Source organism: Cervus elaphus, chromosome 30 (assembly GCF_910594005.1).
Source record: "Cervus elaphus chromosome 30, mCerEla1.1, whole genome shotgun sequence".
Taxonomy (NCBI): Eukaryota; Metazoa; Chordata; class Mammalia; order Artiodactyla; family Cervidae; genus Cervus; species Cervus elaphus.
In genome coordinates, this window is record NC_057844.1 from 47,048,002 (window position 1) to 47,062,764 (window position 14,763).

Consider the following 14,763-nt stretch of genomic DNA (forward strand, 5'->3'; position numbering starts at 1 on the left):
ATGTCCTGGATAGTAAAAAGGCAAACTTTGCAGTTTAATTTTTTCAGAACAAACTCTTTTAAAGATAAATATCACATTCCAAATGACTTAGTATTTATTTCAATAATAAGGTCTAGTGTGCCCCATAGTTTAGCATACAAATAGGTATTGATTTCATAAGTTTTATAAATTTATATTTAACAAGACAATTTACCCCAGGGAGTTCAGGGCATTTTCGTGTCAGTAAACTGTTGAATTAATAAATTTTTGACTAATTTTTTTACTGCTTCACATCCATGATGATGGCTATAGTCAAAGAGACAATGATAAGTTTTGATAAGGATATGGAGGACTTACCACCCTCGTAATTGCTGGTGAGAATGTGCAACCACACTGAAAAGCAGTTTGGCAGTTCCTCAAAAAGCTTAAAACCTGAGTGACCATATGACCTAGCTATTCTTTTATATATATATAATTAATGCCTGGCCTTCCCCAAAAGTTAAACACACAAGCTGACATTCACCTTAAAGCCTTGCTGTTTATTAAGTGATGTGTACCAATAGGCTTGAATGGAACTTCCACCACTCTGAATGTGACATACTTGTAAATAAAGATTCAAGAGTACCAAGGGTGAAGTAGCCTGTAGCAAGAATCCAATGCCTGTCTTCTCTGACTATGTTTTACATGTTCTTGTCACAAGAGTGAAGCGATGTCCTTTAAAACACGTTTGAAAGTTTATCTGACTTCAGAAATATCAGCTAAGATTCTTATGTAATAGTGGAAAGATCATTACTGTGGAGTCAAACATAGCTGGATTTGAGACCCCCTCTGAAATCTACCAGGAACTTCTTCCTCTTGAAGAAATGAATTAATCTCTGAACCTCTGGTTTCTCATCTGCAAAATACCTACTAGAGTTGTGGGATTAAATGAGATGCCATGGATAAAACAGACTGTGCTTTCTGCTTCTCTGGCCTGCATGTCCTCTTGTTTCTACTTCTAGGGCACTTCCACCTTGGACTTCTTCCTGCTGTGTACTCAAACACACATCTACACAAACTGAGTTAATTATTCTTCCTGTATGTACCCATCAAACCTAGGGTTTATCTTATTGAAGCGCTTATCTTGTTCTATTGAATTTTCATATTTATTTGCATCTCTTCCCCAGAAAACTAAGTTCTTTTTTTTTTTGGCACACCATGCAGCTTGTGGGATTTCAGTTCCCCAACCAGGGTCTCAGTTCCTGGACCAGGGACTGAAGACTGGCCCTGGCAGTGAAAATGCCGAATCCTAACCACTAGACCACGAGGGAACTGCCAAAAAATAAGTTCTTTAAAGGGGGAAAAAAATTGTCTTCCACTGTATACATATTTGCCTGGCATGGTGACTAGCTCAATAAATATTTGAAAAAAAATGAATTTTAGGAACATCTAGCATTATACCGGGTTCATAATGACTCCCTGAAAAAGCATACTGTGCTTTTGTTTTGCTTTCTGTTAGAACGTAGTCAACTTGAAGCATTTTCAAATCTATAATATGCAGTGATTTATAGGTTAAATGGAAATGTTTTTATTACTAGTTATACCTATGGAATGAAGAGAATGTTTCTTATCTGTATTGCAATAGACTGCTTATTGTTATATATTTATCTTTGTAATTTGTACATTATGTTTTCTTATAAAAATCAAATATATATTTACTAGCTTAAACATTTATTTTACATATGTCTCAGGAGTTGCAAGTTAATGCATATATTTCATGCCATTCTTCTCCATTTAATATTATTTATACTTAGAATGAAATAGCAAGGTTGGAAACAATGCTATAAATTTAAGAAAGCCTATGAAATATATGGAAATTAAGTCATTTTAAGTAATAACTGAACCTTATCCTTACCATTTTTATTTTAAATGTCTTATCTTGCAAAATAATAATAATAGGTAATAACTATTTTGGAATGGGAAGAATGGAATAAGGGAGCAGTAGAGGAAGTTTAATCAGTATGTTTTGTTTCCCAGACTTAGCATATTTCCATACACATGACCATCTAAATTATTTACAAAAGCTTTGCTGAAGAAATAAAAGTTATTAAATGAATAATAATATAGGGATACTGAACAGGTAGAAGTACTGCTTATGTTTCTATAAATTGGGATTTCTTTATTGTTTCATAATTGTTTTCTTTTTTCAGGTACAGAGAACTACAACTTAGTACAGAAAGCAAAGTAACAGAATTTCTCCATCAAAGTAAAATAAAATCTTTTGAAAGTGAGCGTGCTCAACTTCTACAAGAGGAGACTGCAAGAAATCTCACACAGTGTCAGTTGGAATGTGAAAAATACCAGAAAAAATTGGAGGTACATATGCAAGCTTTTGTTTTAAAATTAACACAGAATGTAAGCTCTGTAAGCATAAGGTCTGTATTATAGTGAGCTTTTTTAAAAAATAATTTCATTTTTCATCTAACTTTGGCTGTGCTTCATCTCTGTTGCCGCACTTTCTTCTAGTCGGGGTGAACCGAGGCCGTTGTAGCACTTGGGCTCAGTGGTTGTGGCGCACAGTTGCCCATGGCATGTGGAATCTTCCTGGACCAGGGATTGGACCTGTGTCCCCTCCACTGGCAGGCGGATTGTTAACCACTGGACCACCAGGGAAGTCCACATATCATACTGAGCCTTATAAATAATATTTGTGTTATGTATGAGAAGGAGCCGTGTCTTTAATTTTTAAAGATATCTTATCAAAAGAATGTATCTTCCTCTTTTAGATGAAAAGGTGGAAAGAAGTAGTGGACAGCCCCTAAGAAAAGAAATGCAGATTGCCATAGGTCTGTTTGTTGTTTTTAAAGTGTTGGCAGAAGTACCCTTAAATGGGAAATCTCATTTAAGTAGAAAATGGACCATCCCTTCTAGAGAATGGTATGGTAATTTGTGTTAAAGTCCTTAAAAAATTGATCCAGTAATTTTAGTTAAAGGAACAATGAGGTGCTTGTTGAGAACAAGTAAGGTTTTATGTTCTTTGTATACATAACAGCATTATTTATTATTGTAAAAACTGAAAGTGTCTTAAATGTCCAACAATAGATGATTAAACAGTTTTTGATTAGTATGTTAAAATTATAAATTTCGCTATATTCATACATTGTATGATTATGTGCAGTCATGTCCTTCAATATTTTAGAATCAAGGAAATTTTTATTTAAAATGCTGAATGAAAGATGCAATAATATCATTAGCATGATTAATTAATGATGTAAGTATTCATTACAATAAACTTTCAGAGACTACATTTCAGAAAAGTACTCTGATAAGTAAAACTAAGATTAACAATACAAAAGGAAATTCCCTGGTGGTCCAGTGGTTAAGAATCTGCCTCAGAGTTCATGTGTTAGATCCCTGGTTGGAGAACTAAGTTGCTACATACCACAGAGCAACTAAGACCACACACTGCAGCTATCTGGTCCTTGCGCACTGGAGCCCATGCACCACAAGTACTGAGCCCATGCCCCACCAGTACTGAGCCTGTGCCCCACCAGTACTGAGCCTGTGCCCCACAAGTACTGAGCCTGTGCCCCACAGGTACTGAGCCCGTGCACCACAAGTACTGAGCCTGTGCACCACAAGTGCTGAGCCCGTGCCCCACCAGTACTGAGCCTGTGCCCCACCAGTAGTACTGAGCCTGTGCCCCACAGGTACTGAGCCCGTGCACCACAAGTACTGAGCCTGTGCACCACAAGTGCTGAGCCCATGCACAGCACTGAGCCCGTTCTCCACAAGTACTGAGCCCATGCATCACCAGTACTGAGCCCGTGTACCACAAGTACTGAGCCCATGCACCAGCACTGAGCCCGTGCCCCACCAGCACTGAGCCCGTGCCCCACCAGCACTGAGCCCGTGCCCCACCAGCACTGAGCCCGTGCCCCACCAGTACGGAGCCCATGCAACCCAACTAGAGAGTCCGTGCAGCACAGCGACAGCTGCATGGTACGACACAGATCCCACAGGCCCCCACTAAGACCCAGGGCAACCAAAATAAATACATATTTTTTTAAAAAACAAAAATAAAGCCTTAGGGAAAAACATAAAGACAATGTTAATTAAATAGCACATATTTAAAGAAAAATGAGTAAAAATTGTAGATGATACCTACTTCTAAATAAACCGGTGTTCTGCATTGAAAACTTTCAGGTACCTTCTTTGGGAGACTGCTACAGTCACAATCTGCTACGGGCGCCTCTCCCACACATTTTAGATTAGATTAGCTCTGCTTTGGTGTTCATCATCTGCAAATTTTTTATGGTTTAAACTTTGTAATTCCTAGCAATTTCTTTTTCTTTCCACATCAGATGGCTGTGCTTACGGATGTGTTTGGGGTGAGTGAGGGGTTTATATTTAGGAAAGTAGAAAACCACTTGCCCTCTCTGTGTACTGAAACAAACATTTCATTAACCAATACTTTGCAACACAGAGTGCTGGTGTTTTAACCATTCTATTTTATTGTTTTTAGCTGGTTGTAGTCAAAACTGATTTCATGACCTCCTAAAGGTTGCAACTTGCAATATGAAAACCACTTTTCCATAGAGATACCCATTTAATTTGTGGCTGCAGGTGACTAGTAATTATTGAGCTCCCTTGTGTAAAGGCCTTACATGGAGAAACACCTTTGTGAAAAATACTATGATTGTAAAAACTTGGGTTGATAAAACTGAGGCGTTAGGGGAATTTCTTTACAGTTTCTCCTCTGTTAAACTAGGATCTTTGAGAGGACAGGGACTATTTACTTACTATTGTCATCAATGCCTAACATAGCATCTCACTCATAATGGATGCTCATTAAATATTAATGAGGGAATGAATGGTTTGATGCTGCGCTGTGCTTAGCCAATCAATCGTTTCTGACTCTTTGTGACCCCATGGGCCATAGCCCACCAGGCTCCTCTGTCAATGGCGATTCTCCAGGCAAGAATACTATGGATTGCCATGCTCTCAGGGGATCTTCCCAACCCAGGGATGGAACCCAGGTCTCCCACATTGCAGGTGGATTCTTTACCGTCTGAGCCACCAGGGAAGCCAAGAATACTAGAGTGGGTAGCCTATATCTTCTCCAGGAATTGAACTGTCTCCTGCATGGCAGGCAGATTCTTTACCAGTTAAGCTACCAGGTAACCCCCATTTATAATGAATTCAGAGAGAAATAATTTTGTAAAGGGTAAAGATTACTGTAATTATGTACTTTTTGATGGCTTTTACCCAATATTCTCATTGATTTATGCCTTAGGGACAGTCTGTGTTTTTTTTTTTTTCTTAATTATCAGTTTCCAAAAGCTTTCAAAAAACTGGCTTTAGGACTTCCTTGGTGATTCAAGTGGTTAAGAATCCACCTGCCAGTGCAGAGAACACAAGTTTGCTCCCCGGTTCAGGAAGATCCCGCGCTCTGTGGGGCAGCCAAGCCCCTTCCACAGCTACTGAGCCCAAGTGCACCTTGAGCCCGTGCCCTGCAACAGAAGAAACCACCGCAGTGAGAGGCCCACACCGCAACTAGAGGGTCGCCCCCACTCGCCACCACTAGAGAAAGCCCTCATGTAGCGGTGAGACCAAAAGTAAATAAATGGCAAAATTTACTAAAAACAAAAAAACACTGGCTTTATATTTTTGTCTCTTTTTAAAGCAATTATTGGCCTATAATTTTGTGTTTTCATTCATTTTATGTATGTTGTCTATATAATTTTATATAACTTTGTATTATCATTCTGTTATTTAAAAGAAGGAGAGCTGTGAGAGCATGATATGTAAAGAATTCTTAAAAGCAGTTTACTTATTTTTTGCATTCATGATTAAACTCAGATGTTCATAGATTGATTTTTCGCTAAAGAATCTTTAATGTAATGGCCTTCCATAGGTCCAATAATCATGTTCTTCAGTGGATTTTCAGAAACTGTAATAAATTTATTCATATCATCCACTCAGACAAATCCATGATAAAAGAGAATTCTCTACCATGGTGTATCAGAGGTTTTGAAAGGTACCCAAGTCAAAAGTTTCTGGCCATCTCTTCTTTCTGTCATGAATGAGAATTTTAAATTGTACCTCTCAATTTAATACTACCTTTCAGTCTCTTCTTAAAATAGTATTTTATGAGATATGTCGTCTCCAGCATTTTAGTTCTTTGTCTCTTCAGATAGCCACTTCTGCAGTTTTTCTTTCGTGGTTTTGTTGGGAAAGTGAGGTGTAGATGAGAGGTTATCAGCCCTGCTGTGAAAACCACCATTTAACACTGTCCTCACTGAGCCTCTCTACTGACAAAGGCATTAATGTGTCATCGACAACCAGATTCTTAATGAGTTACATCCCAACTTAGTGAACTCTCTGAAAACCCCAGATTGTTTCACTGTGTAGTGATTTTCTTATAATAAATTCTCTAGAAAGCATTTCCAACCAGCAAGAATTAATGCTACAACAGGAATTTTCTTTTTCTGATCCAATCAAGGACAATAGAAATCATCCTACAAATATTACTCCCGTGTTGCTCTTTCTCCATCTTCCAAAGGAATGTATTTAGAGGATAGGGGATGATTATTAGTATATTTGGAGTTGGGAGGGAGTTTTGATGGAAATAATTTTAAAAAATGAGATGAAACAGACTAAATTAAATCAAAATTTCTGCTAGGTAAAAACTGTAAATAGTAAATAGATCTTCCATATCTTCTTTCTCCCTGTTGCAGGAAGCAATCACATACATTTGTTAAGGTAAACTTTATGTCATTAGAGAAGATAAGTTTTCTTCAAAATTGCTTAATAATAGAGAATTCAGGGTAATTAAAGCAGTACATCTCATCTTTATGACCCATTTAATACAGAGTACTCATACTTCTATTTCCTGCAGTGGTAATAGTATTTTTTAGCACTTTTACTATGTTCTAGTCGCTTTTCTAAACGCTGTGATTTTATCCTCTCATTTAATGCTTCCAACAACACACTGAGGTAGGCCTAGAAAGAATAATTACCTAAGATCACAACGAGTAAGTGTCAAAGCCAGGATTGAAATCCAAATCTTTCTGGCTCCAAACCATATTCTTACCATAATATTCAATTGCTTCTCAGGAAATACAGCATTCCTTATGCTGTGTTAAGAAGTAAGTATAATACCACCCCATAATTTAGTCTGTACTAGTAAGTAAATTTTCTAGATAGTTGCAATTTAATTTAAGCATTAAAGCATTCCTTTGTCACTAGAAATGTCTCCTTCTTGGTGAATTCATTATTGTCACCCTAGTGATTTCTTCAGTAAGTTACCATAGGAAAATATAGGCTTTTTTCTTCTACTTAAAATAACTCCAATTTCCATGTCTTTTATATCTCTTTTTAATAAATTTTTTATACTTTCTTTCTATACAAAGGCATTTTCTGGTACTGTTCCAAATAGCACTTCACATTTACATTTTGATTTGCTGCTTTGAATTTATGATTGTTCAGCAAAAACATAAAACAAAAAAAAATATTACTAAAACCATGGTCTGGGTAAATGAAATAGTCTGTGGTAGAAAACTGAAAGACTCATTACGAGTATGTAATTTTTACACACAACTTTGCAAGTCTTTCTCAAGTATCTGTGATCACTAGATAAATAACCTCCACCTAGGTGAGGAGTATAACATTATTGCATTTTTTGAATTCTAACAAGCAAATGCCAATGTTAGTCCTACAACTATTCCTAAGTTTTAAATTTTTTTCAATTTATATAAAAGAGTGCTTCATAATTTTCAGTTCAAAACAAATTATTTTCCTCAGGAACAAATGTATTTTACCTCTTCAGTCATCTTCACTGAGCTTTCTCTTCATATCTAATCATTAAAAAATATTTTTTGCTTCATGTTTTCGTCCTAACTGCCAACCTATTTAATTCTGCCTTTGCCATTTTTTTTCCACTTCTAGGTTTTAACTAAAGAATTTTATAGTCTCCAAGCCTCTTCTGAAAAACGCATTACCGAACTTCAAGCACAGAACTCTGAACATAAGGCAAGGCTAGACACTTATGAGAAACTGGAAAAAGAGCTTGATGAAATAATAATGCAAACTGCAGAAAGTAAGTCTCCCCACACACACCCCCACCCCAACACACACAGCTTTTTCTTCTGACAACACAAGGAACCTGATACTGTTTCTAAAACTGCTTTGCTCTATTTCTTTGAAATGTTACTTGTGACTTTCTCTGAAAGAATACTTTGTATTTTAAAAATTAGTTAACCTTAATTCTAGTGGTTTGAGAGCAAAAAATATATATTTGTCTCACTGTGATAGATTTTATCTTTTCATTTATTTATTTGTTTTACTATTTCATTTCACTCATTCAACAATAAAGTGATTACATATGCCAGGATCTGGGGTGTAGAGTTCATGCAATAATTCTTGCTTATAGGTATTCCTAGTCTATTCTGCTGGGAGAGACAAACATGTCAACAGATAATTAAAGTGCTATTAGCAAAAGAGAGGCAGATCTTGATAAGTACAGAAGAGATGTGAGTTAATTCCTTGTTGGAGGTGAGGAATCCCTAAGAGGGGAGATAACATTTGAATGAGTCTTGAAGGACAGATAGAAATTCATTGCATACCATGTGTTACAGACTTTGACCTTTAATTTCTACTTCTTTTACCCCCTCTTATTTGCCATCTTCCTATGTTGTCCTTGACTCCAAGAGAATATTGCAAATTAACACTTCACCATTGGCTGAGATGTTTGCTATAGGACATTATTTCTATTCAAAAGTCAGAAATGATAGTGGCATTCTTATAAAATCTTCAGCTGAAGTTGAGGTTGACTCTATCTGGGGTACCTTTTCTTATGAAGACTATATTATGTTGGTATCCCACTTTAAGGAAAACTTTTTTTCATTTCTGTCATTGCCTTTTTTTAATTTCCAAGGTCAGTGTCTGATAACTGCAATAGTTTCCAAATTTATCCTCAGTTTCTTCATGGCATCTGAGTAACCTCTATAAAATATAGATTTAACCATACCATATACCTGCTTTAATGCCCCTATAAACATAAATCAGCCTAAGGTCAAATTCCTTAGCATGTCTTTTTATGATTAGACTCATTTATCTTTGTACTTTTTCATGCCTTGCCATTCTTATCACCTTATTTTGAAAGTTCTATACTCTTTTTTATCTCTATAACTTTGCAGATGTCCCTGTGTTTAAATAAATTAGTAATAAAAGAAAACTTCCTCAATCTGATGAGATACCTGTAAAAAATATACAGCTAATATAACTAATGATGAAATATCAATTGCTTTCCCTTTAAGGGAGAGAACCAGGCAAGGACTTCTAGAAAGATTGCCTTCTAAAACCAGGCAAAAAGTTTTCATAATTTCTATCAAACATTGTATTTGAGCTCCTAGCCAGTGTACTAATGCAGGATAGGAAAAATTTTACGAAGACCAGAAATGAAGAGAAAGACTATATTTTCAGATTACAAAGCGATCCCTGACACTGATAAGTAAATTTAACAGGCTATGATAATTACACGAAAATATATGAGAAGCAAACAATTGGAAAAAGAAATTTAAAAAGCAATTTCCTTTACAATAGTATCAAAAAACACAAAATATATAGGAACAAGTTTAACAGTACTAAATACAAATCATTGCTAGGAAAAATTAAAGAAGACTCACTAAAATATCCAAAGATAAAATCATGAATTCTATTAGTTCAGTGTTGTTCCAATCACAGTTCCTTTTTTAACATTTTAGTATTCCATTTATGTGAAAATTCAAAGTCTACTTTTAATAATAGCAGGACACACCTACCAGAATGCCTGAAATTAGCAAGACTGACTGTTCTCAATGTTTGTGAGGAAGACTTTCTTATAAAACCAAACAGCCTGTCCAGTTATCCAGCAATTTCATTCCTAGTTACTTTCCCAAAGACAAAGAGCATATGCACACTAGAACAACCAAAATAATGTGAGCGGATCGGGGGGAGGAACACAATTGGAAGACCTACACAGACTGACTTTAAGACTTAATATAAAGCTATAGTGTCAAACTAGTACACTACTGGTGTAAAGAAAGACAGATACAGCAACAAAATAAAATAGAGAACTAAGAAATAGACCCACACCTGTCTGATTATTTGATTTTTAATAAAGACAGCAAACCATTCAACTGGAGAAAGGAAAGTTCCATACGTGGTGCTAAAAAAATTGGACATATTTTTGAAAGTGAGCCTCAACCTTATTTCATACCATACACTAATACCAACTTAAGATGAAACTTACAAGTAATAAGTAAAACTATAGATCTCTACTGGAAAACATGATTGTTTTTGCAACTTGATGCAGCTCAAAATTTCCTAGATAGGTTCCTGAAAGGAACTATAATAAAATAAAGCTTTACTAAGTTGATTTCATCAATATTAAAAACCTCTGCTCTTTTAGAAGACATTTTTAAAAAATGAACTAAGTTGCAGAGTAGGAGAAGCAATCATAGTCTTATGTCTGACAAAGCAGTGGTATCCATATTAAGAAAATGACTCAAAGAAAATAGTCACAAAAGTCTTGACATAAGATTATCCAGATGGGCCTATCTCAAGGGTCCTTGTAAGAAGGTTATGTGATGATGAAAACAGAAGTTGGAGAGAGGATTTGAAGATGCATAGAAAATGTTAAGAAAGTCATAAGAAAAAAATATATTTACAGTACTTCCCTGTATCTGTTAATACTGTGGGTTTACATCGTCCTCCCATGAGGCACTAACAGTCAAGAACCTACCTGCCAGTGCAGTGAGACGTGAGAGGCGCAGGTTCGATCCCTGTGTCGGGCAGATCCCCTGGAGAAGGGAATGGTGACCCACTCCAGTATTCTTGCCTAAAGAATTCCATGAACAGAGGAGCCTGGCAGGCTACAGTTAGGGGGTCGCAAAGAGTTGGACACAGCTGAAGCGACTTAGCATGCATGCATCTACCTCAATATTGTTTTAAATGATACAAACCACTGTAGATGTTATATGTATTGCTAACACTAGATATCCAAAATGAAACGATAGATGGACCTAGAGATTATCATACTAACTGAAGTAAGTCAGAAAGAGAAAGACAAATATAATAATATCATTTATCTAATCTAAAATAATAATCTAAAATATGGTACAAATGAACTTAGTTGCAGAACAGGAATAAACTCACAGACATAGCAAATAAACTTATGGTTACCAAAGGGGAAGAAGGAGGTAGGAGAAGAATTAATTAGAGGAGTTTGGGATTAGGAAATACAAACTACTATATGAAAAGTAGATAAACAAAATAGATAAACCTACTTTCCAACACAGGGAACTGTATTTAGTACATTGCAATAAACCATAATGGAAAAGAATATGAAAAGGAATATATATATTCACTTTGCTATACATCAGAAGCACAACATTGTAAATCAACATTGTAAATCAACTATATGTCATTAAAAATTAATATTATAAAAAAAATGAAAAGATAATGTGAAGAAAAAAATTCACATTTATTTACAGGTATAAAAATTCATACATGGATAAAAAAGAAGCAGCAATATCGCTTTATCACAGCCCAGTGTAACTGACATGATTGTTTCAGGGTAGCCTAGCCTATACACTAATGAATGAATCACTATAAAACTTTTGTGACATACAGTATTATAGTCATATTTACATTTCAGTATTGGAAACATTGTTACACCTTTTAAAAACTACTTACCCGTGATGATACACTAATATGCAGTTTCTTCAGTTATGAGAGAGAGACATACAGTACAGTGATGTAATTGTTTGACAGCAAGGTTATAAAACAGTAAGAAAACTAACAACATTATTAATTTTGTTAAATATTACCTATGCCTGTATAAGGATAGACTAGCATCTACATATACTTGACGCATTCATGACTTACCTTATTCTTAGCTTTTTTTTAATATCTTAAGGCTACATGGTTCACCTGCAAGTTTTTTCAAATTGTTTCAAATCTCCAAAAAATTTTTCCAGTGTATTTATTGAAAAATATTCATGTATGAGTGTGACCCAAGCAGTTCAAACCCTTGTTATTCAAGGGTCAACTGTATATATTTCTCCAAATTCATTGAATGGTAGACTTAAGATTTGTACCTTTCTCCATGTGTAAATTTTATTTTTAAAAAAGAAATGTAAATAATATTGAACTATAGTTGATAATTTACACATTGAACTATTTGGAGTGAAGGCTCAGGACTGCAGCTTCTTTTGAAATTCATCAACAAATAAGATAGATTCACGAATGTGTAGCATTGGTAGCTCAGATGGTTAAGAATCGGCCTGCAGTGCAGGAGACCTAGGTTTGATCCCTGGGTCGGGAAGATCCTCTGGAGAAGGGGATGGCAACCCACTCCAGTATCCTTGCCTGGAGAATTTCATGGACAGAGGAGCTTGGCAGACTACAGTCCATGGGGTTGCAAAGAGTCAGACACAACTAAGCGGCTAGTACAACAACGACGACAACATGGATGAATACAGTGATGGACAGATGTGTGAGAAATAAATACAGTACAATGTGTAATTTAGACTACAGATGTTGGATATGTGTACATTTCTTTCAGATTTTTCATATATGTAAAAATAGTTAGATTTTTCATTTATTTAAAATCTTTAGAAAATATATAGAAATTAATTTTTTTTTCTATGACATTGTATAAACCATATCTTTGTTAAACTAGATTTATTTGTACTTGGAAGACCAGTAAACTAGGTTCTTTTCTATCCATTTACACTGGAAATTAGAATATTCCTATCCTTGTTTAATGAATAGTTAACTGAAAAATGAAATTTGTGAGATGTAAGGGCAAAACGGAGAAGGCGATGATGGCACCCCACTCCAGTGTTCTTGCCTGGAAAACCCCATGGATGGAGGAGACGTGGGACGCAGTCCATGGGGTCACTACAAGTCGGACACGACTGAGCGACTTCACTTTCACTTTTCACTTTCAAGGATCGGAGAAGGAAATGGCAACCCACTCCAGTGTTCTTGCCTGGAGAATCCCAGGGACAGAGGAGCCTGATGGGCTGCCGTCTATGGGGTCACACAGAGTCGGACACGAATGAAGCAACTTAGCAGCAGCAGCAAGGGCAAAACATTCTTTTTTAGTACCATAGTGTATACAGTACTCAAAGGATTATCGTCTAATTCCTCTCGTTTCAGCTGACACAAAGATGCTTAGACTTTATTTATTAAGGTGTAACCATGACAAGAAAAAGTCTCAACAACCCAGGTAACCACAATGGTGTGGACACAGATTTCAAGCGAGACATCCTAGAGTGTGAAGTCAAGTGGGCTTTAGGAAGCATCACTACAAACAGCTATTGGAGGTGATGGAATTCCATCTGAGCTATTTCAAATCCTAAAAGATATTGCTTTTAAAGTGCTGCACTCATTATGCCAGGAAATTTGGAAAACTCAGCACTGGCCACAGGACTGGAAAAGGTCAGTTTTCATTCCAATCCCAAAGAAAGGCAATACCAAAGAATGTTCAAACTACTGTGCAGTGGTGCTCATTTCACATGCTAGCAAGGTAATGCTCAAAATCCTTCAAGCTAGGCTCCAGTAGTACATGAACCAAGAACTTCCAGATGTACAAGCTGGATTTAGAAAGGCAGAGGAACCATAGATCAAATTGCCAGCATACTCTAGATCATAGAAAAAGCAGGAGAAATCCAGAAAAACATTTACTTCCGCTTCATGGACTACACTAAAGCCTTTGACTGTGGATCACAACTAAATGTGGAAAATTCTTAAAGAGATGGGAATCACCACCTGAGAAACCTGTATGCAGGTCAAGAAATAACACTTAGAACCAGACATGGAACAATGGACTGGTTCAAAATTGAGAAAGGAGTTTGTCAAGGCTGTATATCTTCAGCCTGCTTATTTAACTTATATGCAGAATGTACATCATGCGAAATGCTGGGCTGGATGAAACACAAGCTGGAATCAAGATTGCCAGGAGAAATAACAACCTCAGATATGCAGATCATACCACCCTCATGGCAGAAAGTGAAGAGGCACTAAAGAGCCTCCTTAATCAAGGTATAAGAGGAGAGTGAAAAAGCTGGCTTAAAATTCAGCGTTCAAAAAAAAAAGTAAGATCGTGGCATACATTCCCATCACTGCATGGCAAATAGTTGTGGGAAAAAATGGAAACAGTGACAGTTTATTTTCTTTGGCTCCAAAATCACTGCAGATGGTGACTGCAGCTCTGAAACTAAGAGACGCATGATCCTTGGAAGAAAAGCTGTGACAAACCTTGTTGTTGTTGTTGTTCAGTTGCCAAGTCATGTCCGCCTCTTTCTGCCCCGTGGACTGCAGCATGCCAGGTTTCACTGTCCTTCCCGCCTCCCAAGGTTTGCCCAAGTTTGTGTCCATTGAATTGGTGATGCCATCCAACCATCTCATCCTCTGTTGCCCTCTTCTTCTGCCTTCAGTCTTTCCCAGTGTCAGGGTCTTTTCCAGTGAGTTAGCTGTTCACATCAGGTGGCCAACGATTGGAGCTTCAGACAGTGTATTAAAAAGCAGAAACATCACTTTGCTGACAAAAGTCCATATGGTCATATGTATGGTTTTTCCAGTAGTCGTGTTTGGATGTTAAAGTTGGACCATAAAGAAGGCTGAGCACTGAAAAATTGAAGCTTTTGAACTGTGGTTCTAGAGAAGACTCTTGAGAGTCCCTTGGACAGCAAAGAGATCAAACCAGTCAGTCCTAAAGGAAATCATCCCTGAATATTCATTGGAAGGACTAAT

At 36.5% G+C, this 14,763-nt stretch overlaps 1 protein-coding gene across 5 annotated transcripts in view; it reads left to right on the forward strand.

The window, feature by feature from the left end:
• Positions 1-14,763, forward strand: part of PIBF1 (progesterone immunomodulatory binding factor 1) — a 222,445-nt gene that overhangs the window by 120,246 nt on the left and 87,436 nt on the right. For all 5 annotated transcript variants that reach the window (XM_043891786.1, XM_043891787.1, XM_043891788.1 and 2 more), the window contains 2 exons: positions 2,169-2,334; positions 7,909-8,059. In XM_043891786.1, coding sequence (XP_043747721.1) covers positions 2,169-2,334; positions 7,909-8,059 — 317 coding nt within the window. The remainder of the gene's footprint in view (positions 1-2,168; positions 2,335-7,908; positions 8,060-14,763) is intronic.